Raw genomic sequence first — 26,681 nt, forward strand, 5'->3', positions numbered from 1 at the left:
AGGAAGTGGACCAATCCTGCCGGGGGAAGGGACTGGCAGCTTGCACTGAGCTCCCACAGGAAACAGGACGGTCGCTCTCCCAATCGGATCAGCTTGGTGGACCCAGAGAAGACTCAGAAGCGGGTGCTCTGGTAGCGCAGCCGCCGCAGGTCTGCGAGGCCCTCACTCCGGCCATACACCTCCCTGCAGGGACTCTCGGCCAGTCACCGGGCCCCCGCCCCACCACCCCCAGCGCTGCTGCTGCCACCGCTGCCGCTGCTGCTTCCGCTGCTGGAGCTGCCGCTGCTGCACCGGTCCTCGTAGATGGAGATCTCGATCTGGGGTCCTCGGTTAAGGAGCGCTGCGAGCCGAGCCGCCCGTTGCTGAGCAGGAGCAGTGTGAACCCAGCCACCGGCAGAGGCCTCCAGAAGGCGGAAGCTGAGCTTGCTCCGCTTCCTGGACAGCCATGGTGGAGAGGCCTGGAGCTGCGGCCCTCCCCAAGCCTGCGCGGGCACAGGCCGCACGCAGCTGAGTGGCTGAGCACTGAGCTGGGCTCACAGTCATGATCACACCGGGTAGGGTCCCTGCCCTCACAGAGCAGTATCTATCCCAGGCCACCCATGTGCCACTGAGGTGGTGTAACTGCGCCAGAAATATGAGGACTTCAGTGTGCTGAATTCAAATCCTGACTCACCCACTCACAAGCTAGGCCAGTCATTCAACTTGTTAACCATCAATTATTGGTCTGTTGAATGAAAATAATAATAGAACCTTTGATTTACTGTGAAGATTAAATGAAACAATGTAGGTAACCATTAAGCACTATATGTTCCACATGGTAAAGCCTCAGGGAAAAGAAGCATCACTCACAAAGCTCTGAATGTGTGGTTTCTCCGTGTTTTGTGTTTTCTTTCCTCTTTTTCCTCTCCATTCCACAGTCTAATTAACTGTGCCCTTGGTGCTGCTGAGGCGGGGGTGGGCGATTGGGTCACACCTAGACCCTGCTGTTCCACATAGAATCAGTAGGACTATGGCCCACCCCTTTGCCCATCCTCCCACCAAGACCAAGTCCCTGGGAGTCACCTCATCCTGGACATCATTCTTCTCACCTGTGAACAAGGAATAATGGGACCCACTGTGGGAGATTAGATGAGGATGTCATGAGATCATAGCTGGTTTGCATGTTCCTTGAAAGCTGAAATACCTTATGGTTAAGGGTGAACCTGGGGCCAAACCCCAGGTCTGACACTGACCTGCTGGGTGACTCTGAGCCAGCTATTTAACTTCAGCATCCTGGTATATAAAGGAGAATAAGAACTGCTCACCTGATAAGGTTGTGAAGACAATTACATGAATTCATATTTTCAAAGCCCTTCATGAGGCACCTGGTGTAATTAAGCACTGACGACATGTGGCTCAATAAATGCAGACCGTGAAACTCACCAGCAGCCCCAAAAACTTATGGTGGAAAGGGACCAAAGACCAGTGATGTGCAGATCCCTGGGGAGACCCTGAATGGAGACTCCTAGTGTAGCTCCCATTTCCTGGCTGCCTCTCCAGGGAACCTGCAATTGGCAGCTCAATGCCTTGGCACAGAAGAGCCAGCAAGGATACAACCCGCATCCCTCGCTCCACAGGGTCCGTGAGCAGGAGTCCTCGAGGCGCAAAGATCTTCTCATTCTGCTCCTGGATGTAGCGTGAGATCTTCTTGAGAACCTGAAAAAAACAGGGGCCAGTGGGGGGTGAACATGTAGCGGTGAAGCCGGTGGGGTGGGAGACGCAGGGAGGCTGGGGAGGCGCCACCTTCTCATAGTGGGTCTCCATGCAGAGGAAGATGAAGTAGGCTGTGGCACAGGCCAGGCAGCCCTCCAGGTAGGAGCTGCCCCCAATCTTCTCTGCCTCTGCATAAAAGCCGTTGAGAGTCTTCACAGTCTCCTCAAAGAGCTGCCGCTCGATCTGGGGGAGAGAAGGACAAAGCCAAGCCAAGGTTAGCCTTCCTGGAGTGTGGACAGAGACAGGTGGGGCTGAGATGACAGGTGGGGCCACAAGTGGGGGAGAGGCAACATAATGTCCTCAGGCAAGACGGAAAGGCTACAGGTGGAGCCAAAAGAACCCTGGACTAGGCGGCAGGAAGCCAAGTCCAGTCCAGACCTGGTCATCAGCCACTTTTGCAACCTTGACTAACCACTTACCCATAATAGTCTTCGTTTTCCTCATCTATAAAATGGAATAAGAATGGCTGTTTGACCTCCCTTAGGAACAGGAGACTCCTGTGATATTCCAGATGTTTTCTGCAGAAACTCAGACAAGTGTTCTAGTGACTTCGTCACTTTCCTTTTTGATGGTTGTGCCAGAGTTTAAGTCCAAAGTCCTAGGGGTTCTCTGTATCTCTATGTGCTCCAACTGCATGAGACTGATCAGGCAAGACCACAGGAGAGTCTTTCCGGGAGGAGGCATTCCCTCCTAGCTAAGAGGTCACCCAGCACAGCACAGCCACACGTAAGTGGACAACTGAGAAGATGTCTTCTCCTGCACCTGGAATAATAATAGCTAATCCTTATTAAGCACTTTCTGTGTACTGAGCATTTTTTTTATACTGGGGATTGAACCCAGGGGTGCTTAACCACTGATCCACATCCTCAGCCCCACTTCTTTTAATTTTTTATTTTGAGACAAGGTCTTGCTAAGTTGCTTTTGGCCTCACTAAGTTGCTGAGGCTGGCTTTGAACCTGTGATCCTCCTGCCTCAGCCTCCCAGGAACTGGGATTACAGCAAGTACCACTGTGCCCAACTGTGCTGGGCATGTTTTATGCCCTCTCATCAAACCTTCCTAATAATTCTATCAGAAAAGTCCTACTGTCATCGTCATTTTATAAATGAGGGTTGCTCTATGATCCTGAAACTACATGGACCCAGTGCTCTGTGGTCCCAGATATCACCATCTCTGGCCTTATCACTCACTGGCCTCCCTGTCCGACCCCTGCCATAATTTCCTGTTGAAATTGAGTCGTGCCATACCTTCCAGTCTTCTCACATCTCTCCAAGTAAAATCCAAGAAGTCCTTACAATGTCTACCAGGCCCTCATAGCCTGGTCCTGCCACCCCATTGAGCCCACCTCCTGCGATCCTCTGCACCCCTTGCCTGCTTCTTGTAAATGTCTCGGGCCCTTTGTGCCTGTGCGCTCAGCTGCAGCACTCTCCCTGCGTACCCCAGGGCTCACCCCTTACTTCCCTCCAGTCTCCTGAACACTCACCTCTCCCCAGCACACCCTACCCCTGGGAACCCTCCCTTCTTCTAATAGTTGTTACCACCTGAGCTACTATGTGTTTATTTGCTTTCTTTTTTTATTTTCTGTACTATCTAATAGAAAATAGACCACAATTCCACTCCTCTATCCCTAGGGCCTAATACATAGCAGGTGCCTGATAAATACTTGGTGAATGCTACGCCTACTTGTCCAAGCTCCCACAGCTCTGACCCCAGAGCCTGTACTCGTCACCACAACCCTCCACCTGCAAGGTCGTGTTCTGAATTCAGCAGAAGTCCTCATGTCATTAGCCCCATTTTTCCCACTCTTCAGAGTACCTCTTTCCCCCTCACCCTGACAGGACCGGAAACCCAACACACAGTTTAGGGAGTCTCTACACCCGTCTAGGATGAAATCTGTCCCCAAGAATGGTGAGATGTTTTGGGTTCTCAGCCACTGCCCCCATACAGGCCTGGAGGGAACACAGAGAAAACTTTGCCCATCTGGTCCATGACCCAAGCCCTGCCCCTGTACTCCAGAGTCATCCTGTCCAAAAGGATAAGCATGCTGAGAATGAAGCCCACATGACTCTTCCAGGGCTGCTGGGGGTCAGATCGGCAACAGCCTGGCCTACCTCACCTCCCCACACCCACTCAGATTCGCCTGGGTTGCTGAGTGGAAGGAGTAGGACCTGCCCTCCCTCCTCCCTCAATCCCAGGCCAGTTCTAAGGCAGCCTTGGGACAGGGGCTGCATCACCCCAAAACAGGAACAGAATTCCCCAGCTAATGTTTCACAAGCACTTATGGTCCTTGAGGCTCCCCAGTGCCTGTCTGGAGGGCATGGCTGAGAACAGAGCCCTTGACTGCCTTGATGACACTCAGCAGACAGAGGTGGCGCTGCTGGCTCTCCCCTTTGCACAAGGCAGGGAGGAGGGAAAGGAAGCCCTCCCCTGCACTATTCCTTTGGGTCTCTAAGCCTTTCCTGCCACAACTCTGATCACATCTAATTTTGTCTATACCCATTGAAGATGCCATCGCATAAGTAAGAAAATCAGAGTCATGTAGAAAAGCAGAGTGGCAAGGTCCCAGGCCTTTCTGTTGCTTTCTAACTTAGGTATGTCATGTCCTCTTTCCAGTCCTTACTTTCCTAGAGAAAATGAACTGATGTGATGCTTCTCAAGTTTTAATGCATAAATACATAACCAAAGGATCTCATTAAAATGCAGATTCAGATGCAGGAGATGCAGGAGATCCAAGATGGACTTTGAGATCTTGCACTACTAATGAGCCCCAGGTGGGAGTGGTGCTAGGCTCTGGCAGCACACTTAAACATCTGAGCAGGTTTTGAAGCCTATAGTGCCCAAGTCTCAATCAAGAGATTCTGATTAACATAATCTGCAAAAGAGGTCAGAGCAGCAAAATCTGTCACTGACCTATCCTACCCAATCTGATACCTTCAAGGTAGGTTGCTCCAAAGCTCCCAGGTGACCCTAATGTGAGAAGAAGCACTATGCCAGCAACCCTTAAAGCATGAACTATGAATCACTCAATTCTAATTCATCTGGGAATTCCTCACTTAAGAGTAAAATACAGACAGGCATGGTGGTGCGCACTGCAATCCCAGCTGCTTGGGAGGCTGAGGCAGGAGGACTGCAAATTCAGTTGCCTCAGCAACTTAGCAAGGCCCTAAGCAACTTAGTGAGACCTCGAATTAAAATAAAAAATAAAAAGAGCTGCTAATGTGGCTTAGTGGTTAAGTGCCCCTGGGTTCAATCCCTGATATAAAAAAAAAAAAAAAAAAAAAAAAATTCAAACAATTACGACTAAAATAAAATTTTAAATTAATTGAAAACTCTTAAAAATTACATTGAAAATTAAAATTTAGAACAATGCTGATGCCTAGGTCCCACTCCCAGAGATTCTGATTTGATTTGAGGTCCAGCCTAGACATCAGGATTTTTTTAACTTCCCAAGAAATTCTAATGTTCAGCCAAGTCTAAGAATGGCTGTTGATAAATGGAAATTCAAGAACTACAGTCCAACAACTGAATCAGCATCTCTGGATGACACATAATATCACCCAGTAGGACTTGGGAATTTACATTTGTTTAACAAGTTCTCTAGATGCTTCTCGTGCTGCTGAAATTTGAGAGCTGCTAGACTGGAAAATCTCTGAGGTTTCTTTGGAGAACTTCTATGAAGAAACACTAAGACAATGTTAATGACTTTTTAAAATATTCTTCCATTTGAAGTGGTTGAACAAGTTATGTGTCTTATGACATTATGTGTCCCATGATCCTGGAAAAATATGCATTCCGATAAGATCCTGTTTGATTATCATGGCCCTGGGTCTCAAGTTTAGAAAAAGGCATCCTTACCCGGCTGTCCAGCTCTGGAGGGAATTTGGTCTGGAACTGACAAATGGTCCCATCGCTGTAGTCTCTCTGGATAAAGACCTTGGTGGCCAATGAGGCACTGCGCCGGAGCTCCTGCAGATTGTGGACCTGAGGAGATGTACAGACAGCACATGCTGAGGGTGATGGTCCTTCCCAGTTTCTCCTAAGAAGTTCCCCAGAGTATAAGTCTTTTGATGCTGAAACCAAGAAAGTTCCTGGCAAACAGGGAAGAGCCAGCCACACTGCATGTGCTCCAGGAGGGCCACAGGGAGGCAGCATCATGGAGTTTATCCAAGGAGCTGCTGGGACTTATCCCCAAAACACCTAAAAAAGTCTAAAGCAGGACCAAAGTTGAGCCAAAATGACAGGTTCTGGAACTATCAACAGAACAAGCAACAAGACAGAAAAGACACTCTGGTGGGCACGCCTGTGCTTGGGGAGCCCAGCTCAGAATACAACTAAGCTTCAAGCCCTGAAAGGCAAGCTTGTGACTGGGTTGGGGGATGAGGACCCAAGGGACAAGAGGACCCTGACGTGCCCCTGAACTCAGGGAGACTGAGGTTCCAACCAAGTTATGACTGGGGACAGAGAGTATCTCAAATGATTTTCATGTTCAGCACATCTCACCACAAGAAAAAGGGCCCAAGAATGTCTAAACTTCCCCAGAGAAAACTGTGGACAAAGTGGACAGAGGCCAGAAGTTGAAGCAATAGCCTTCCCTGGTGGGAAGGAGCAGGGTGATTTCTGCCTCTTGTCTCCATCTGCAAACTTGACATTGACACAGATCCTAGCATTTGAGGGGAGTGGGCTTGATTCCAGATAAGAACAAGGTTTCTCCTTGTATCTCCAGCCTCACACTGGAGACAAGCATCCCACTGGGTGAAATATGCCCAATGCTGAAACCACATGGAGACCAAGCCCTGAAGGCAGAGTGAACAGACAGCCAGTTCATCCTGTGTAATTAAGCTGAATCCGTTCAGTCACTCAACTCTCATTTATTGAGTCCTTACTAGTGCCAGGCTCTGGGGATGCTGTGCAAAAGACAGTCTGTGAGCTCCAGAGAGGATGACAAGTAAATATATAATGAATTAGACTGTGGCAAATGGTACAAAGAAGTAGCATTTATCCAGAAGTACTTACCCAATAAAGGCCCCCTGAAGCCTGTATTGAGTTCTAAAGGGAGGCCAGGGGTTGCCAAGAGTAGGGGGCAAGCGGGAAGAGGGGAGAAAATGCAAACTGGACAAATGAAGACACTCTTTAGGATAATGAAGATAGCAGGGCACAGTCTACTCCAGTAGCTAGAGGCAGAACTCAGCAAGACTGGAGTTGGTGGTTTGCAGAGCAGAAAAGAGCAATGGGAGATGAAAGTGTAGAGGAGACAAGGGTTAGATCACAAAGCAGTCCAGGTTTCTGCTGATGGGAAGGATTTAAGATGGAAAATACTTAAAATCTGGGGGAAAATAAAGAGAAAGCTTGTCTATAAGGTAGAAGTAGATAATTGTGGCATCAAGGTCCTGAAAAGGTGAGAATTTGAGAACATAAGACTTTCCTAAATCCAGGTGAACCTTGCTCTAAGAGATGTGATCCCAAAGTATTGGGATTGGATTAAATAGCACATAAGCATCCCTCTAGTCTTAATACACCTTGATCTTGTAATCAAGGTTTCTGTTAAGCAAGTATACTTGACATCCATTAGGATCCTGTGATAACTTTGAAAATGAAAATGTTTTGATAATATAAGAAATTTAATCATTAATGTACCTGTTTGGTCTAGTTAGAGTTTCAACATAATGTTGTAATTTTTAGAGAAAAAGAAAGGATCATGGCCTTTCTCTGTTCTTTTAAAACCAATTTACAAGAGGATACCAAGGATTCCCCTGGTTCTAGAAGGATCATTCTGGCAGTTTTGTGGGAAATGGGGAAGAGTGCTGTAAAGAGCCAGGTGAGGGTCAAAATGGCGACCAGGCCTGCTGTTGCAGCATCAGGCCAGTGGCTGGATGGTATTCAAAAATGGTATTATAATGCTGCAGGATTCAATAAACTAGGGTTAATGTGAGATGATACAATATATGAGGATGAAGATGTAAAACAAGCCATAAGGCTTCCTGAGAACCTTTATAATGACAGGATGTTTCACATTAAGAGGGCCCTGGACCTGACTATGAGGCAACAGATCTTGCCTAAAGAGCAGTGGACAAAATACGAGGAGGATAAATTCTATCTTGAACCATATCTCAAAGAGGTTATTCGGGAAAGAAAAGAAAGAGAAGAATGGGAAAAGAAGTAATCATGTAGTTGAAATCTGTGGATATAGCTGTCCTCATAGATTTCTATGAAGTTGATTAAACCTGAAACATACAATTTAAAAATTATTTCATCTGCATATATATTACTTTAAGTAAATGTCTATCATAAAAAAAAAAAAGAGCCAGGTGAGGGCTGATTCTCTTTGCAGTAGCACAGGGGGAACTCAAGTAGGCCTAAACCAGGCCAAGGAGTGGTGAGAATGGAAAGAAATGGAGGAAACAATACATAGGCCATCCTGACTTGGTCTCAGCTTCCTCCTCTCAACTGAGCCTGAGTACAAACCATGTATACACATTTGTGTGCACTACCATGAGGGTGTGTCGAGTGACAGGTTAGCTATCCACCAGTCATTTCTTCCTTCCCTTAGGCCCACAGCTAAATTAATCCTCAGGCTCCCATGCAGTTAGGGATGGCCATATGACTGAGTGGACCTGAGCAGAAGTGATGATGATGTGTGTAGGCTTGACTCATGAAGACCTGCCACACCTCCCTGCTCTTCTTCCTGTCAGAGAAATCAAGGGACCCACATGTTGAAGATGGGGGAACCATAAGTTGGAAAAAGCCTGGGCCCTGGCTTACTGCCTGAAGGAGAGCCACCTGATGATTAGGAACCCCCGTCTGGGACTTTACTGAGCAGGAAATAATCTTCTATTGCACAAGGCCATTAAGATGTTAGGATGCTACTTTATATAATACAGTCCTATTTCCTCTTGGCTTTGATCCATGGGTTCTTATAGCTGGCGTGGGAGGTCAACACCCTTCCCGACCCCAACAATATCCAGAGACTTCGAATACTATCATGGCTCTGGGTGACTTAAGATCTGTCGCTGTCCCTGGAAAGTGTGTGTGGTGGGAGGGAGGGGAAGGTGCTTGAGGACTTGCCAGAGGATGAAATCAGACACATCTTATGTGACATAACATTGGTGTCCCAGACATACATAGAGTACATACACAGCAGACTCATATTCAGTTAGTAAGAATGGTATTTAAGGCAAGACAGGATCTCCCAGCTCTCTTCATCCATGGTGGCTCAGTTGTGAAGTACCAAGAGGCCCTGGTGGAAAGATGGCCCACAACCCTAGGCAAGTCTGCCTCTTCTTGGGTCTCCACTTCAAGCAGACACTGGAACTCCATAATCACTAAAGCCTCTCTCAGCCCTGACATTCTAGAGGCCTCATCAGGGATGGTGAACACAGTGTTTTTAGAGGCAAAGCAGTACATGGGTCAGGTGGGGCCTGTGGCTAATTAGAGAACTCACACCCTGTCTCAGGGAGGCTGCTAGTAACTGTCATGTGAGAGTGTGCACCCACACTCTGGTTTTTCAAGAGAAACCACATATCTGTACTTTCTTAGCACCAGATATCCTGATATTTAAATGTTTCCAATATATTTTTTTAATTGTATAAATACTAGGCAGACCAAGTAAGGCTCACCTGTGGACCAGATTGATTCCTAGAGCTTCCAAATTAGAAACAAAGAATCCCATGGCAGGAACCTTGAGCAAGAGCTAGAACAAGGCCACAGGCCACTTGTCAGCTACCTAGCTTCCAGGAAGCAGGAGGGGGTTTTCAGTAGAGATCCATGATGCTTCAAAATCCTTCAAGAGGATCCCACAACATGTGCACACCTTCTCTCCAGGGGTTTCATAACTGACCCAGACACATGATCTTCCCTCTGCCTCTCACCTTCCTCAACACTGCCCGTCTCCTGTCACCATTCATTCCTCAGTCTGCTGGCAGCTGAGTGAGGATGAGACCTACAGGCATTTCATGAGGAAGAAAATCAGTGATGACACCCACAGGCACCACTTTTCAAACTGCAACGTGACAACAAAGGGAAGGCTGCTGGAAGAGTGGGGACCATGGGTCACAGAGTCGGAAGCTTGCACCAGTCAAGCAGGCTGTGCTAGAAAGAGCCAGCACTGAAGTGCACATGAGCTCTCAGGTCTGGTGTGGCCAAGACAAACAGGAGGCCCCACCTGGCCCGTATCACCAACCTCATTAAGAGCCATCTCATTCCAGAAGAAGCAGGTGAGGCTCAAGAACCAGGGGATTCAGTTGATTCACCAACACTCTTCTCCCCAGGCTGGGGCGTGGCAGAGGAATAAGGATCATGAGTCATAGGCAGCCAGGTCAAGCCTGAGGAAGAAAAACTGGGCACAGGGCCACCCTTCTCAGCCTACACCAGGGCCCAAGCCCAACCCATGGTCTGCTGGTTGTTAATTCCTGCCTCGGAGATCAAACCTCCAACTGCCCTGCCTGGATAACACTACTAGAGTGCATTTAAAAATCTCTGAGAGGCCAAACTCCACTGGCTGGAGCAGCCCCTCCCAACTAGGCACTTCCCAGTTGTTCCGGGCCATCTGGACTATTTTGCAGGGCAGACCCTGCTCCCAGTGACACACATTCACAGAGGTTTGTTGCTCAGGAAATGGGCTCATTAGGGCTTTCCAAATGAGGTCAGTATGTGGCTCATGAGGTTTCATCCCTCCTGTGTTCCTCACGTAAACCCTTCTCTAATGCCAACTTCTAGGCAGAAATCATGGAGCAGAAAAGATCCAGTTTCCATCCAGAGACATTGTCTCTCTCCCCTCTTGTCAATATGCAGGCTACTGGAACTGAGGACTTCCTCTTCAGAATCCTAAGCGAACAGCCATGGGAACTTGGAGTGTGTTCTCCTTCTCCCAACAGGTTTTTCCTGGTAATTTAAACTCAATCCTAATAGTAAAAGCAGCCTGGGGAGAATGACTCACCCCTGGTCCAGACGCTGTGCATGTCCTGTGCCTTGGCAGAGCCTAGGCTTCCTCCCTCAGCACTGCCACCAGATTCCACCTGAGGCCCGATCACGAAGTGGGAAATGTTTGTCCCCAACTCCCTGTCCCTTCTGGATATTCCTCTGTCCCTCCACCCTTAGTCTTACCCAGCCATGCCAGTCAGGGGCCCTGAGTCTTCCTTCCTGGTGTCCTCGGCAGCCTTCCCCCCAGCCCAAAACATCATATCAAGACCCTCCTTTTTATTGGGCACTGCAACTGCTCACTGGATACACTCACCCTGGATGTAACAATAAAAGCAATGGTCATTGAGGCAAAAGACTCAAGTCCTTGTCCTAGCCCTGCCATTTTTTAGCCATATTTTCTTAAGTCTCCGCATTCTGGTTGCATCAACTGTAAAATGGGATAATGATGCTTCCTTTGGCTCCTTCATGGGGATCAGGCAAGCTTCTAAGCCTTGGTTGTCTCGTCTGTTAATTGCAGATAATAACACCATCCTTACCCACTTCACAGGGTTGCTCTAAGGCTCAAAGGCGTTATGTGTACGATAGTGTTTTGTACACAGGAAAGTGCTATGTTCACAGAGGCATTATGAGCAGAGCCTCTCCCAAGGGAGAGTCATGCATGCCCAACAGCAGCCTCCTGGAAACCTGGTCTCAACCTAGTGAAGTGAACCTGCTGGTTGAAATCTGTGGGCCACAGCAGTCCTGAAAGGGAGAGATCCTAGGACAGATGGGCCTGTTTGAAGCTGTCAGATCACATCACACTGATAGCCTCCTTCTCTGCCCACACTGCTGACCCAGCCATGCCCATGTGGCTGAAGTTCCCCTGTCTGCCCAACACCAGCAGCCTCTGCTGCAGTCTGGCAGCGCTATCTGGAAGGTGACCAGCAATCCGGCCATCTCCCCCGCTGTTCTTCCAGCTCTTCTCAGTATCTGTGTTACCTTCTGAGCACTCTGCATTCCTCCACTCTAGAAGCCAAGCTCCAAGATCTGCCTAGGGATTGCCCCCACACCTAGTCCTGGATGGTCAAGAGCCCCTGCTAGCTAATCCTGTGCCTTGTCACAAAGCTAAACAATGCCAAGCAACAGCACCTTGCTCTGTGGAGCAGACTTCAGTGGAATAACAACAATAGCTCTTGGTATTGATGTCATGCTGCTAGCCAGAATGCCCAGAGGCACTGCACAGAATCATTCAAAGGCGTATGCTCTCCTCCTGGCTGTGCTCCAGTAGGGCTGGAAATGGGGAGACACCACAAAGGAAGTCAACATCAGAACCAGGGAGACCCTGGTGTCCTGAGTCCACTCCAAAAATTCAAAGGAAGAAACTTTCAGCTCTGCTGTTGACATGCTGTGTGAGTATCAAATGGGTCCTCCCCCTCTCCATATGTCAGCTTTATCACTTAGAAAGTGGGAACATAAAGAGCTTCCATCTCCCTTACAAAATGAAGGGGAAGAGGGGTAATCCTTAGGAGTAGATGGTAATTCCTGATCTCTTAAGCATCACACCAAGATTCTTCCCTTAGGTAACAGGTCCCTTGTTTCAGCCTATAGGTACATCCTGAAGAAGGCAGCACCTCCCATCAAACAGGGCAAATGCGGACAACCTGGGACACACAACTCAAATGGGGTGGAAAAACAAGAAAGGGTGATTCACAAGAGTGGAGTTTGGTGCAGAAAGCTCATTAAACCCAATCATTTGGGTTTGGGGTCTGAGGATGTCTTTATCCCCTCCCTCCTCTAAGGGACATGCAGATGTAGGGGTAGTCTGTCCTCCCTTAGTCAGCTTTGGATTCAGGAGCTGAACGACTGCACCGCATAGCAACAGCATCCGGCTGCCTTCCCTCCCCTTACGCATACACGCGTCTCCAGCCCTCTAGGGAAGCGGGAACCTTGCAGTCTAAGGGAAGGGAAAACCCCAGCCCAGGGTCCTGGAGGAACCCTGGCACTACTGCCAACAAGTGGACACTTCAGGGCCCAGGGGGTTCATGGGGAAGACTGACACTCCTGGGTGAGATGAGCCCTCACCTAGAGACCCTGTCTTCCACCCTACCACTCCACCTCACCGCCTCCCTCCGGACTCTACCCGGGGAGCCTCCCCCACCCCCACCTCACTACCCCTCCCGACAGTCCGCCCCTAGCGGGGATTTGTTCCCGTGGCGACAGTAGAGCACTGCCTGCCGGCCAGGTACTAGCCCCTACCTCGGTAGCCATGTTTCGGGGTCGCTGAAGGCTCGCTCCAAAGCTGCCGCTGAGCAGGTCGAATGGGGCTGTCCGCGGTGCTGACTCGAGGAGCGGGTGGGCTGCCGGCGGCGAGCGGGGGCCCGGGCTCTGTCCGTGGTGCTGATTCGGACGCCGCCGGCCCGGGCGCAGGTGGGCAGGTGGGCGGTTGTGTCCCGACCGGGGGCGCTGTGCTGTCCGCGGTGCTGATGCGGCGCTGGGCCGGGGAGGCGAGGCCGCACCGGAGGCTCCTCACCGCCCGATCGCCCGCTGCCACGGCTCCTGCAGGCAATGGCCCGGTTTATCTTTGACAGCGGCGGCGATGGGGATGGGGGCGGCGTGGGGAGGAGGGGCCAGCGCCTCCGCGGGCCGGGAGAGGGAAGCCGCGGCCCCCAGACTCCGGCGCCCGCCGGAGAGGAGCCCCGCCCGCGGCCACCGGCTCCGCTCCCGCCCCTCCCAGAGGCCCCGCCTCTCCCGCCTGCCCTCCCCCCAGTAAGAGTGCCGGGAGCTCCGCTCTCGCTACTGCGGTCTCCAGGGACTTCCAGACCCAGAGGAGCGAGGCAGGAATGTTCTGGGGCAAAGCACTCCAGCCTGCGAGGGCTGACAGTCCCTACCTTTTCGCAGTCCACCACCGCGCCCCCAACCTGGCAAGTTGCGGTCTCTTTACCTTTCCAGCCACCCCCAGCACCCTGCTTCTAACCCCTCCTCCACCCTACTGTGGGCTTCCTCTTCTTCTTTTTTCTTTTTTCTTTCTGTCCCAATTCATCTGTGTGCTCCCCACCACTACCGAAGCTTGCATGGACATTCCCTCCTCTCCCCTCCCCTGTCCACTGTTTTGAACCCCATTAGCTAGAGGAAGATGCTGCAGACCGCACAGGATCGTTTCCTTTCTGTAAAATGTGTCCATGCTTCATCCCCAGACATACCATAGGGTCTGTTCTTTCAGGAAGAGCCAGAATGAAAACAGTCCTGGCCCCTACAGTCCCAGAGTTTACACACACCACTACTCAAAAACCACAGGCAGAAAGTGCCAAACCGGTATGCCCACTCTCTAAGGGTGGCAGCCTGGTCCTGTGCAGCCTTCATATTTTCCACAACACATCTTCCAACCAAATGGTCTATTTGCTTAATAAACATAAAGGAAACCTCAACACAGATGCCTTCTTACACACCCATAACACCCCTGGTCTCTTTGAGAGAGCTGAGTGTGTTCCTCTGCAGTCCACTGCTGCCTGAGTGTCAACAGCAGGAGCCCACACAAAGTGAAAAACAGCAGCCAGAAGACCTGGGCCCAGACTTCTCCAATTGTCCAACTTTGGGCAAATGTCTAACCTCCTGAGCTCATGATTCTCTTTCTGTAAAATATTAGTGTGGATTTCACTATTTTGAGGGCCCTTTCTTTTTTCTTTCAAACTTTATTTTGAAATTTCTAAACATACAGAAGGGTTGAAAGAATAACAGAAAACTATAATATCCCCTGCTTTAACAAGAGTTCACATTTAGCCACATTTGCTTTATTGATACTTGTAGAATCAAAGAGTATTTGACTAGATTATTACAAAGTGACATATATTGTGAGGTTTTATCCTCAATCATTTTGCCATGTGTCTCCTAATAATAAGAGCATTCTCCAGCCTAGTCATGATATCTTCATCACATCTTTTTAAATTCCACATTCTCTCAGAATCTGGGGTAGTTTGTTGCCTCTAAAATACATTAATGGAAATTCCCCCCAAACTTTTCATTTTTAATGGCTAACATTTATTGAACACTTACTTATGCCAAACCATATGCTACACACTTTTTATGTATTACCTTATGTAATCCTCAAAATTACTCTTTGAGTTACGTGTTCTTGTTATCTCATTATTCCCTCTTTATAAATGAGGACACTAAGTAAGTTGCACAAAGTCACATGACCTGTGAGAACTGGAAGCAGGATTCAAACAGGCAGTCAAGTTCCAGAGCCTGTGTAGTTGGTCTCCTAACTGTATTGCCTTGTTCCAATATCAAATCATAAACTGTCAGAGCAGTAACCACATCCCCAACTGCCCATTTTTTCAGATGAGCACACAGAGTCCCAGAAGATAAACGACATACCATAGAAGTTAAAGGCAGATGTTTCAGTACATCTTATAGTTCAATAAATGACTAAATAAATAAATCATGCAAACCAAGACCACCATCTGTGAATTCCATGATAGTCACAGGTAACATAATGAACCCATTATCTGTTGATTCCATGTACATCTAGCAGTTCCTCACATTTGATTTTTATCACATTAATTTGACAACCATCTGAAAACTACTCTCTTCACCCAATGACTTAGAGGCCAGGATGATGCCATTCAAGAAATCAACTCATTTTGTGTATATTTGTTGAACACGTACTGTGTATGAGGCTCTTCCAGGAAGTTGGAATACAAACTGACTAAACTCACAAAGACTGTTATTCAATTTACATATAGTAACGGGGTGACAATCTATAACATACAAGCAAATAAGTAAAAATATATGTTGAATATGATATTGCTAGGAAGAAAAGCAAGACATACTAAAGAGATGGTGACAGAGGGAGGTTATTTTTGAAGAAAGAGTCAGGGGAAACTCTCTTCATAAGGTGAAATTTGGACAGAGGCCTGAAGGAAGAGAGAGAAATAGACACATAGGTATATAAGAGAATAGGGCCCTGGGAAGCAGAATAGCTCAAAACCAGTGTCTCTAGATTGGAATAAACAAGGGAAAGAGACATGGGGATTGAGATCAGAGAGACAGGAGGAACCAGGTCTTATAGGACGTTGTAAGACCTGCTAAAGGATTCTGGATCCTATTCAGGAAGTGAGTTGGCCAGCCTTCGAAGGTTTAGAGTACAGGCACAGCATTATCTAATTGCAGGGGTTTTTAAAAGATTATTCTGGATGCTAGAGTTGGAGGGGAGACAAGCCAGAAGCAGTGAGACCAATTAGGAGGTTGCTGGATTAGTTCAGGCAAGATGTGGTGGTAGCTTAGAATAGGGTAGTGTCATGGAGGTGGTAAGCAGTGACCAAGTTCTAGATACAATTTGAAGGTAGTCTGACAGGATCTGCAGAAAGATTGCATGTGTTATATGGAAGTCAGAGATGACTCCAAGTGTTGAGGTCTGAACAGAGGAAGAAAGAAGCTTCCATTTGCTGATAGGGGAGACTAAGGGCTGAGTGGGCCTGAAGGATGGGGAATGCAGTGTTTTGGTTGTATTTAACTGACTTAGGGTTGAAGTTCAATGTACATATTATTAACAACTTAGGGTTGAAGTTCAATGTACATATTATTAACACAGTAGTAGAGAAAGATGGAATTGGAGACAAACCTTTAGCTGTCACCTGTATGTGCTTGGTTTTTTAAAGAATGACAGCATCTAGGGAGTAGAAAAGTCACAAAAGTTGTCTAATAACTGATCCTGGATCCTTTGTCATTTATGGGCTAGAAGACAAAAGACTAGTGAAGTAGGAAACCCAAGACAGCAGAACCCTGGAACCCAGCAAAGAAAGCTGGGAAGAACCCTGTCTGCTGTGTCCAGGCATGCCACTGACATGAGACATGACCATTGAACTTGGCAGCAGAAAGGTCCCTGGTGGCCTTGAGGAGAGTCATTTTAGTGATGTGGTGATGAGATCCTGATTAAACTGCATTTGAAAGTTAGAATGGAGGGGAGGAAGTAGAGAGGCTGAGCTTGCAGACTGTTGAAAGGCATTTTGCCTTAAAGGAGAGCCAAGAGTAGCATGATGGTGTGAAGAAGAAATGGGAGCAAGAGAGGTTCGCTTATTCGTATGTTTGCAGGAATGCTGTAGTGGAGAGGGAAATTGATGATTCCAAAAACAATAGGTTCATTGCAGGAGCAAACCCTTACTAGGTCAACAGAGAATGAGATCCAAGCAAATGTAGAGGGCATGGGTCTGGAGAGCATCTTGGCAGATTTTCCACCATGGATTGTGATAGAAGCAGTTTGGTAAGTGGCAACAGATATCGGCTGGTTAGGAGATTATGAGTGTAAAGGAAAACGAGCTCTGCTCCTCGCTCCACTTCAACTAACCATCTTACTCATGCATCATGACCTTTCTCCACACATACATTCAACTCGTGTGTACAGAAAGTTTGCCAAATGCCAAGCTGGTGTCAGACTGCCCTGTGCATCCCAGAGAGTTCTTCCCACCAACATTACAGGACTGGGAATCTTGGACACTGGACCAAGAGCCAACATAAACTTCTTTTCTTTATAACTCTCCTAGTCTATAGAATTGTGTCATTAGCAACCAAAAATGGATGAAGACAATGAGGGTCTGTGAAGACCTTGAAATTATCCATGCAAGGACAAGTGATCCCCTTCAACATCCAGCTCTACTGACTGGAAGAGACTTCGACAGCCTCAGCATTTCCCCCTTCGTTGCCTCCAGTGGGGAACATCAATGCCGATGGACCTCAAGTCTTGGAGCTTCAAAGGGGAAGCAAGGGAGAGTGGAGAGGGCTCCTACCGTGCTGACTTGGCTGCGATGGGATACGATAGGATGGGATGTTCCCACACTCCAGTCATCTGGACTCTAACACTTGAGGCAGGGAGGTCTTTGAGATTTAATCTGACTAATCATTATTATCCCGATGCCTTGGGACAACCCAGTCCTATGCAGAAGGCCAGCTCTTTGATGTTTTTGTCATAAATTAATGAGTTCACCCACAAAATAACATCAAAGAAAATCTACTAACGAATTCACTGTTATCATCTTCCAATCTGCGGCTGCATTGGAAAGTCTCCAAAAAAGGACCACAGCCAGAAAAAGAAACCAACTGAAAGATTTGGAAATCCTGCTATCTGGACAGAGATGAGAGAAAAAAGAACTCTTGCAGACGGCAGAGGAGCCAGGGAAAGAGCTAGCAAACCTCAGAGAAATGGAGAAAAAGCAGGAGAGAGAGGGAGATGCTCAGCAGTTAGGTCTGGAAAGAAAACAAATGTATGAATATTTGAGGGGGAAATTGTGGTCTGGAAAAGTCTTAAATGGTGTCATCTCACAGCACATTGTGGAGACTACAAGGAAGTATGTGGTAGGAAATGGTGTCTCTGGAGCCAGATGACATGGGTTTCAACCTCTGACTGTTATTTACCATGTGATCATAAGTAAGTCTCATTCTCTCTGAGCCTCAGTTCTGATCAGTAAAATGGTGGTGTTGATTTTCTCTTCCCAGGTAAGACCCCTCAAATACAGGAGGCTATCTCTAGACATTACCTGATTCTTCCAAACAGGGTCTTTCAAGAGGAAAATTGGAGAAGATTCATGGAGATGGCTTGCTGGAGATCTTCCCACAGTGACAATTCTTCCAGGTCCAGGGGCATCCTAAAGCACAGAAAAGGTATCAGCCAACATGCTTGCTTCTTTCCACTCCGTGGGCAGTTATTGAACACCCCCTGTATGCCAGACTGAAGGATGACCACGGGCTGTTCCCAACCCCCCAAAGACACCAGAATGTAATCAAGTGATGACCTGTGCTACAGTTTGGATATGGTCTGTCCCCTCCAAAACTCAAATTGAAATTTAATCCCCCTTTATGAGAGATTAAGAAGTGGGACCAGGTGGTTAGATGATCGGGGCTCATGAAATTAATGGAGTAATGGATTAATGGGTTAATGGGTCATCTTTAGAGTTGGTCTGCCATTAAAGCCAGTTGGGCCAGGTCTCTCATGCATCCCTATCCTTTGCCATGTGAGGCCCTACACCACTTCAGGACTCTTGCAGAAAGAAGGTTATCACCATATGCAGCCTGTTGACACTGGACCAAGACCATGAGCCAAAATAAACTTCTTTTCTTTATAACTCTCCTAGTCTATAGACTTGTGTCATTAGCAACCAAAAATGGATGAAGACAAGGAGGGTCTGTGATAAGTGCTGAGGTGAAGACAGATTCCTCAGAGTTGGGGTTCAGCAAAGGTTTTTACAAAGCTACCTGACACTTAGCATGACCTTCAAGGATTAGTATCCGACCCCCAAACAGCAGAGGAAGGAATAGTATGCGAAGTCAAGAAGCTTGAACAGTGCCTGAAAACACACAACATCTGGAACTTCGAACTCAAGGACGCAGCTGTCAGGCAGAAACAGGAACAGCTGCAGAGGCTCCAGAAACATGAATGGAGGGGATCTGATCTAAAAATAGTCCCAGACCATGACACATGTCTGCAAGGTGGAGTCACTAGGAGGTGACTAAGCTAAAGGGGGGGGTTGCCTGCCTTTCTTAACTTCATTCATAGTCAGCCCCTCCCCCAGGAAAAAGAGTGGGAGGCAAAGTTCTATAAGTAGAATTCACAGCTACCCCAGGAGACTGCAGATACTGGGATGACATCAAGAATTATTAGCGAAATGTTTACCTGTCTTAAAACAGCACCTGTGCGGGAGGCCACACAGAACATTCAAGTGACCCGCATCCTAACAGAGGCTCCAGAGGTACCATGGAGTGGCAATCAGGAATGATTGACGGCAGTCTCACTTCTACACCAAGCCAACCAGCCACAGATTCACTAATGACCTCAAACCATAACCAACTGAGGGAACACTGCAAGGCTTCTGACTAAATTAAGGAAATTATTTCAGGAAGTAAATAGGCATGAGCATAAAAGGTAACAGGTGCTTAAAAGGCATCATTAATTACGAGTGCCAAAAGGGATCACTGAGTTCAAACCAATTTTAGCTGCAGAACCCTTTGTTCAAACAAAATCTCAGATGAAAGACAGATAGATAAAACAAATGAAAGAAAGTGGATTTGGATGAATGGAGACCAAACTTGCTGGCTCTACCACCTCCTCATCCCCTAACTCCCCAGGAAGCCCCCAAGGAACCTCTCCCCACTGTGGATCCCCCTCAGGCTCAGCAAGATGGTTCTTAATCATCAAAATAACACATGCCGACTATTTTAAAAACCCTGACATACAGAACGGCTAATAAGAAGAGGCAAGAGGCCCCACCTACTCCTCCTTACACCTTCCCACCCTGTCATTTATCCTCCAGAAGAAATGACTTTTATTCTTTTAATGGTTTCTGTTTTAAACTCTTCTGATAGTTATCTTTATGTTGTTAAATGATGAGCTTGCACTTCTGTTTCTTGACATTAACTTGAGAAACCTTGCCCTGCTTTCTGCTCACCGACACCCTCACCTCCCAATAAATTTGCACTAGTTGCACTTAACTGTCATCGTTGTCAAAGTAGTACATGCAACTAGTTTAAAATTTCTACAGGGACAAAAGGCTTATGGGATGGTCAGAAGCTGGGTCCAATCTCTTCCTTCCCTCCCCTTCTTCCCATCCTCCTTTCCACTCTGGTGGGTTGACTGATAGAAAAGACAACTCTATTTAGTTCCCCATCTTAGACCTTTTCTATAACACTAATCGCCTTTTCTAGCAAACTCTGCAATTTACTTATTATCTCTTCGGTTTGTCTTGCCTAAAAACTGTAAGCTTGGGAAAAGATCTTTGTTATGTTCATCATCCATGTATCCCAAATGCCTAGAATATGTCTAGCTCATTTTTTTTATATTTGCTGAATTAATTAAAGCCAAAGTCTCTGAAAGGAGAAAGAAAGAAGTGGTTTCTTTGAGATAGTATTAGAACGAATCATTTTGCAGTTTATTTACTCTAAGGGAAGAAGTATAAAAGAAAATTTCATCTTGTAGATGATAACAAAATTCTTCAGGACAATGGGAGAGGTGCCATAACAGACAAAGACCTCCATTCAGATTTTCTTCATTGGCTTTATATGTTTGGACAAGTTGGTCCAATTGTCTTGGAAGGAAAGTAACTATTTTCTTAGGTTGGTTGAGGCTAGGAAGAAGGTAAATGTGAGGTTAGCCTTTGCCAACCCCACCCTCCCAAGGACAGGTCTTGCTGTGGAAAGGAGAGACAGAGGGACTTCCTCCAGAAGCAACTGGGTCACCATGGGTCCCAGAGCCAGAGGCCTTAACCACAGCTATGATTATATTCTGGGTGCTGCTTTTGGCACTGGCAGGAAAGAGAACACCATCCTCACCCCAGCTGCCTGCTCCAGGACTAGGACTCCCACCCTGTAGCTGCATCTGGAAGTCTATCTGCCCCAGGAAGCCTTTCTTGAACCATCCTACCCACAGAGCTTTCTAGACACCAATCATATGGCTCTTATCTTCCCATGCTCTGCCTGGAATCTCCATAGAGCTTCTGGAATTCTTGACCATTGGCCAGGTCACAGGGCTGGTTCCAGAGATTAGAATGTTTCCACAGCATTTAAAGTTCTACCAGCCATCTCTCCATGCCCTGCCTCCTTGTCAGCTCTTCCTACTTCCTGATATTTCCCTAGACCTATTACTACTTGGATAAAGATAGTCACTCCCTCCTCACACAGGCCACAATGTCCAGGGCTCCCATTCCTCCTAGGTCTAGCCCATGTGGCCCTGCCTATTCTTTCCATCTCACCACTTCACCTTCACACTCTCCACACCTGCCACAATCAGAGTTGAATTTTATTCTTCAGCTCCTCAAATGTATCCTCTTCTAACTTCTTTTTTAAGTTTGTATTGGTGCATTATAATTAGACATAATAATGGGATTCATTATGCCATATTTGTACATGCACATAACATCATCTGACCAACCTCACTCCCCAGTACCTTCCCTCTTCCTCTCCTCGACCTTCCCCCAATCCACTTCCTCTACTCTGCTGATCTCCTGGTATTATTCCACCCTTCCACCCTTCCCCTCCTCCTCATCTGCCTTTTCACATGGCTAAATTTCTTCAGGTCTTAATTTAAAATTTTCTTCCTTGATGTCTTGATACATTTTGTGCTCTGATAACAAAATACTAGAGTCTGGGAAATGTATAACGAACAGAAATTTATTTATCACAGCTCTGGAGGCTGGGAAGTCCACAACCAAGGTGCTGGCAGGTTCTGCTTCCAAGATGGCACCTTATTGCTGCATCCTCTGGAGGGGAGAAATTCTCTGTCCTCACATGGCAAAAGGGCAAGAGTGTCAAATACTATGGGACACTTCTTTTATAAGGACCTTAATCCCCATCCAAAGAAAGGAAGCCTTGGTGACCTAGTTCACCTCTTAAAGACTCTACCTTTTAATACCATCACGTTGGCCATTAAGATTCTACACCTGAACTTTAGAAGGTACACTTTGTTATGGTTTGAATCTTAAATGTCCCCCCAAAGGCTTATGGGTTGAAGGCTTTGTCCCCATTAATGGCACTATTAGGAGGTGGTGGAAATTTTAGGAGATGGGGCCAAGGTGGAGTAATTGGGTCATCGGGGACATGCCCTGGAAGGGGATATTGGAACCCTGATCCTGCTCTCTCTCCCTCTCTCCCCACCCACTACTCCTCTGCTTTTCTGAGTGCCATGAGGTGAACAGCTTTCCTCTGCTACATGCCTTCACCATAATATTGTGCCTCACTATAGGCCCGAAAGCAGCCATCAATTGATACCTCTGAAACCATGAACCCAAATAAATCTTTCCCCCTTTTATGTTTTTCTCTCAGTTGTTTGTCACAGCAATGGAAAGCTGACTGATATATACATTCAAACCATAGTACCTAGGGAAACCCTCCACAACAGCTTAGCCATGTGTAGGTGCCCCTGTTATGGGCCCCCTATGCTACAGTGTATTTCCTGTCTTCCCTGTTAGACCTTAAGGCCCTTGAGGGAAGGAAACTGTCTCCTCAGCTGCATTCCCAGGGCCTAGAATGGCACATATGGGACTATGGAACATAGTAGATGCTCAGTCAATGCTTGTTCAGGGAGGTAGGCTGACTCACAGCTGTTTACCAGTCTGCACCCTCAGACTGGGGAGAGATGAGGTTCCAATCGAGAAGGCCTTTATAGTCTTGCTTAGGAAATACACATAGATACCATGACACAGTGAGCAACTGACAGTTTCCTAGTGACTCACAGAGACAACAAGAGTTACAGGAAAGCTAAGAAGGGAGAAATCCCAGTGACCCTAGTGACTGGAGCCTTCCCAGACCCCAGGGGCTAGAGGTGAGTCCTGAAAGATGAATGCATAGAGAATGACAGGCAATCTAAAGATAAGGAAGGGGAAGGGACATCTTGGAACAGCAGACCACACTGGCTGATTTGAACCGCTCTGTCAAGAAACAAGACTGGAGATAGATAACAGAAGAGCCATGATAGCCAGGACTCAGTCACACAGGCAGTGGGGAGCAGTGAGGGGGCCTAAGGGAAGCCACGTATTGGGACAGTTCATGTGGTAGCTCAGGGATGGATCAGAAGCAGGAAAGACACAGAACAAAGGAAGCCATTGTGCTAGTCCAGAGGGCAGTGAGCAGGGCAGGGCACAGGAGGCAAGGACCACTGCCTAGGAATAAGGGCAAAGGGACAGATGCAAAAATACCTTATACAGAGTCACCATTGGCTGTGGTTTCTGACTAAGGACATGAGATGAAGAAAAGAGGGGAAGAAACAGAGGATGCACAGCCGGAAAATGCCATGGCCAAAATCACAAGCAATGTGTACCACCCTCTAGGTCAAGAGTTAAGTGAACTCTACACAGGCCAGATAAGAGGGAGAAGAGATGCTTAGGGGTTTTTCAGGACTTAGGAGACAGAGCAAGACCATACTGAAAACTTGGGAGATCTCTCCATAAAAGCACTTGGTGATACCATGAAGACAGTCATTTGAAGAGAGGAGTAAAGAGAGCTCCGAGGAAAGGGCTGACTGGCTGGCTGACTGGCTGGCCTTGGACAAGATGGCGCAATTGAAGTTAGAGATACCTCAGTCCAAATCCCAGCTGTGTCACTTGCTAGCTGGATGGCCTTGAGCAAGTTAATTAACCTCTATGAGCCTAGGTTCCACCCTGTAAAGTGATTTTAATAATACATAAGCCACAGGAGTTGTATAAGGAGTAAGAAAAATCATCTCTGGGGAAAAAACTTCAGCTTCTGGTCTGCAGATGTTCAGCAAAGGTGGCGATGATGAGAAGGGGTTGGTATAAGGAAAAAAGGAAGATGGCAGTTGGAGACCCCAATTCCTGGACTGTCACAGAAGCCCAAGAAGTCACCAGGAGGGTGGATGAACACTGCCAGGTATTATAGAAAGTTCAAGAGGAATCAAATGGGCAGGAATTACATTACTGAGGCTTTAGAGAATGCACTTTGGAGGAGTGAAGAAGCAGCCAATGGACAGAACAACAGACAAAGCAAAAGACTTCAATAAAAAGGCCCCCCATCAGTCAGGATATTTAGGCTGCAAATAGATTATCCTATTAACATCACTTGAGCAATAAAGGCATTTAATTAGCATAACAAGAAATCTTAAGAGCAGCAGCCCCAGGATTAGCCCAGTGGCTCACCAGTGTCCCCTAGAACTCAGGATTTTCCATCTTTTCCCTACAATGTCCTAAGCACATTGGCTTCTTACCCTGTTTATTGTCTCATAGTTGTAAGAAAAAGGTCTGGGATGGAAACGAGGGGAAGGCTGGACCTTCTTTGTTAGAGGCCAGAAGGGGAGAGAGTGGAGAATAGAAACAGATTCTGAAGAAGAGAGAAGCCTGAGCTTCAGCAAAGCCAAAAGATGGAGAACACACCAGAAATCAAGGGGAATACAATGGGTACCACCCTCTAGGTCAAGAAAAATTAGAAAGACATGAATTGGTTAGCAACATGAACATTTCTACTCTGCTGGTGGGAATGTCATTGGGCACAGCCTCTTTAGAAAACAACTTAGGTATTGGGGCTGGGGAGATAGCTCAGTTGGTAGAGTGCTTGCCTTGTAAGCACAAGGCCCTGGGTTCGATCCCCAGCACCCCCCAAAAAAAAAAAAAAAAAAGAAAGAAAGAAAAAGAGAACAACTTAGGTCACAACCCAGAAATTCTGGTTGATTTACACCGCTGCATTTGTGTCCAGTTATGAATAGGAAAGTTCATAGCAGCATTATTTTTAACAACAACAAAAAAAAAAAACCTGAAAATAACCTAAATATTCTGAGACCAGAGAATAAATAAATCATGATCTATTCCCACTGTGGAATACTATGTAGAGTAACAACCTGCATGAATCTCAGGAAAATCATGTTGGGAAAAAAAAAAAGGCAAATGGTAACAGAATATATACAATGTGGTTGCATTTATATAAAGTTTCAAAACATGTAAAAATTAAAACAGTATGTTACTTAAGCAAATTAACCTAAGTGGGAAAATAAAGAAAACAACAAAAGGAGAACATAAAATTCAAGGAAGTGGTGAGCTCTAGGCAAGCTTGAAGACCAGCATATAGGGCACTCAAAATGGGAAGGAAACTCTTATTCATAAACTGAGTGGGTTGTGGGGTACACAGGGTATTCTCTATATTCTTATTTATGCTTGATACATATTCCAGACACACTCTTTTGTACCCATGGAATAATTAATTTTAATGATTTAAACATTTTTAAAAAGGAGTGAGAATCCAAGTGAGATGAAGACCAGGTGTCAGCCCACTCTGGGGGCACCGTCCCTGCCTGTTGCATCACCATCTGGAAACCACAGAACTCAGATAACAGTGTGCAAACTGACTGGAGTCTGACCAGCTCTGTCTGGATATTGGTGGCACTGGGAAAGCCCCACGCTGGGAGGGAGAGGGACTGAGGGCAGGGGTGCATGGAGAGAGAGCCCAGACATTAGCGTTTCCTTGAGGAATTGGGGTGAAAACAGAAATAGCATGACTCCCCTTTCCAGAGGGCTCACCCTGTGCCAGGCACAACCCCTCCTACAGACCTCACTGAAACCTCCTACTGAGCTGAGGCAGGAGAATTACTATTTTCATTTCAACAAAGGGATAACAGGAACTTAACTAAGTCACTTGTTCAGGTCTCACAGAGTCAGTAGCAAACCAGAGCAAAAAGAAGCCCCTCCTGGCCTGGGCCACCTCCCCTCAACCTCAGCTCAAGTGCATGGACCTTCCACCCACCTGTCTCCTCAGCCAGTCTTTCCTGCCCAGGGCTTTGCAGGTCCCAGAAACCCACCTTCTCATATCTTTCCCACCTTGCTGTCACCTGCTTCAGTGTGACCAGCTGCAATGTCACCTGCTCAGAGACCCTTCTTGGGATCTACTTCACGTGAGCCCCTGAGTTTCTCTCCTTCACTGGACTCTGCCCTTGCCCTCCTGTGCTCACCTGTCTACATTAACCTGCTGTCTTGCTTATCTGCTGTCTTTCCCCTGCACTAGAACATGAGCTCCTTGAGAGCAGGGGCCACCTGCTCTTGTTCTCTACCAGAGTATCCCTGCTGCCTCACTCCAGGCCAGGCACATGGTGGCTACTCAATAAATGTTCATGAAATGAATAAAAAACTGAACCAGGGAAGTGAAAGAAGGTTGAGATGAGACATGTGGACAGGTTCCAATTCATGTCCCTGCTCAGAGAGGGCTCACCCACCCTGTGCCCAGGAGGGCATGTAGTAAGCCCCCTCTAGTATCTGAGCAGCACTGGGTATCATGGAGGGAAGTGGTAGAAACTTCCAGAGAGCCCTGTGATTGGTGTCACAACTCTGTTCAGGTAACCCTGTTCCCTCCCCCTCTCTGCTCTTAATGAGATCTTTCCTGACTGCCGCATTTGGGTTCTTGGCAACCACTGTTCCAGAAAGATACCCTGAAATTGGAGGATGTTCAGAGATGAAACATCTAAAACAATGCAGAAACAGGGGAAATGGAATAATTATAACAGATGAAAAGACCCACACTCTGGGCTCTGCCAAGTTAAATGGAATAGGATAATTGTGTG

The 26,681-nt window shown here is 47.1% G+C and overlaps 1 protein-coding gene and 1 pseudogene across 5 annotated transcripts in view; one reads left to right on the top strand and one right to left on the bottom strand.

The window, feature by feature from the left end:
• Positions 1-66: 66 nt before the first annotated feature.
• GOLGA7B (golgin A7 family member B) overlaps positions 67-26,681 on the bottom strand; it is a 55,077-nt gene continuing 28,462 nt past the window's right edge. The window contains exons 2-8 of one of the 4 annotated variants that reach the window (XM_079137869.1): positions 18,175-18,282; positions 12,902-13,201; positions 11,795-11,935; positions 5,606-5,731; positions 1,783-1,935; positions 1,594-1,695; positions 67-317 (exon numbers count right to left, since the gene is read on the bottom strand). In XM_079137869.1, the coding sequence (XP_078993995.1) occupies positions 204-317; positions 1,594-1,695; positions 1,783-1,935; positions 5,606-5,731; positions 11,795-11,854 (555 nt within the window). In that variant the 5' untranslated portion in view covers positions 11,855-11,935; positions 12,902-13,201; positions 18,175-18,282 and the 3' untranslated portion in view covers positions 67-203. Of the gene's footprint in view, positions 318-1,593; positions 1,696-1,782; positions 1,936-5,605; positions 5,732-11,794; positions 11,936-12,901; positions 13,368-18,174; positions 18,283-26,681 lie in introns of those variants that run through there. The other 3 variants (XM_079137868.1, XM_079137867.1, XM_079137870.1) reach the window with 3 other exon arrangements.
• LOC306659911 (cytochrome b-c1 complex subunit 7-like) lies at positions 7,443-7,924 on the top strand (annotated as a pseudogene). Its single transcript has one exon. The product of its transcript is annotated as a cytochrome b-c1 complex subunit 7-like (transcript).

The sequence above is a fragment of the Sciurus vulgaris genome (assembly GCF_902686455.1).
Source record: "Sciurus vulgaris genome assembly, chromosome: 4".
Taxonomy (NCBI): domain Eukaryota; kingdom Metazoa; phylum Chordata; class Mammalia; order Rodentia; family Sciuridae; genus Sciurus; species Sciurus vulgaris.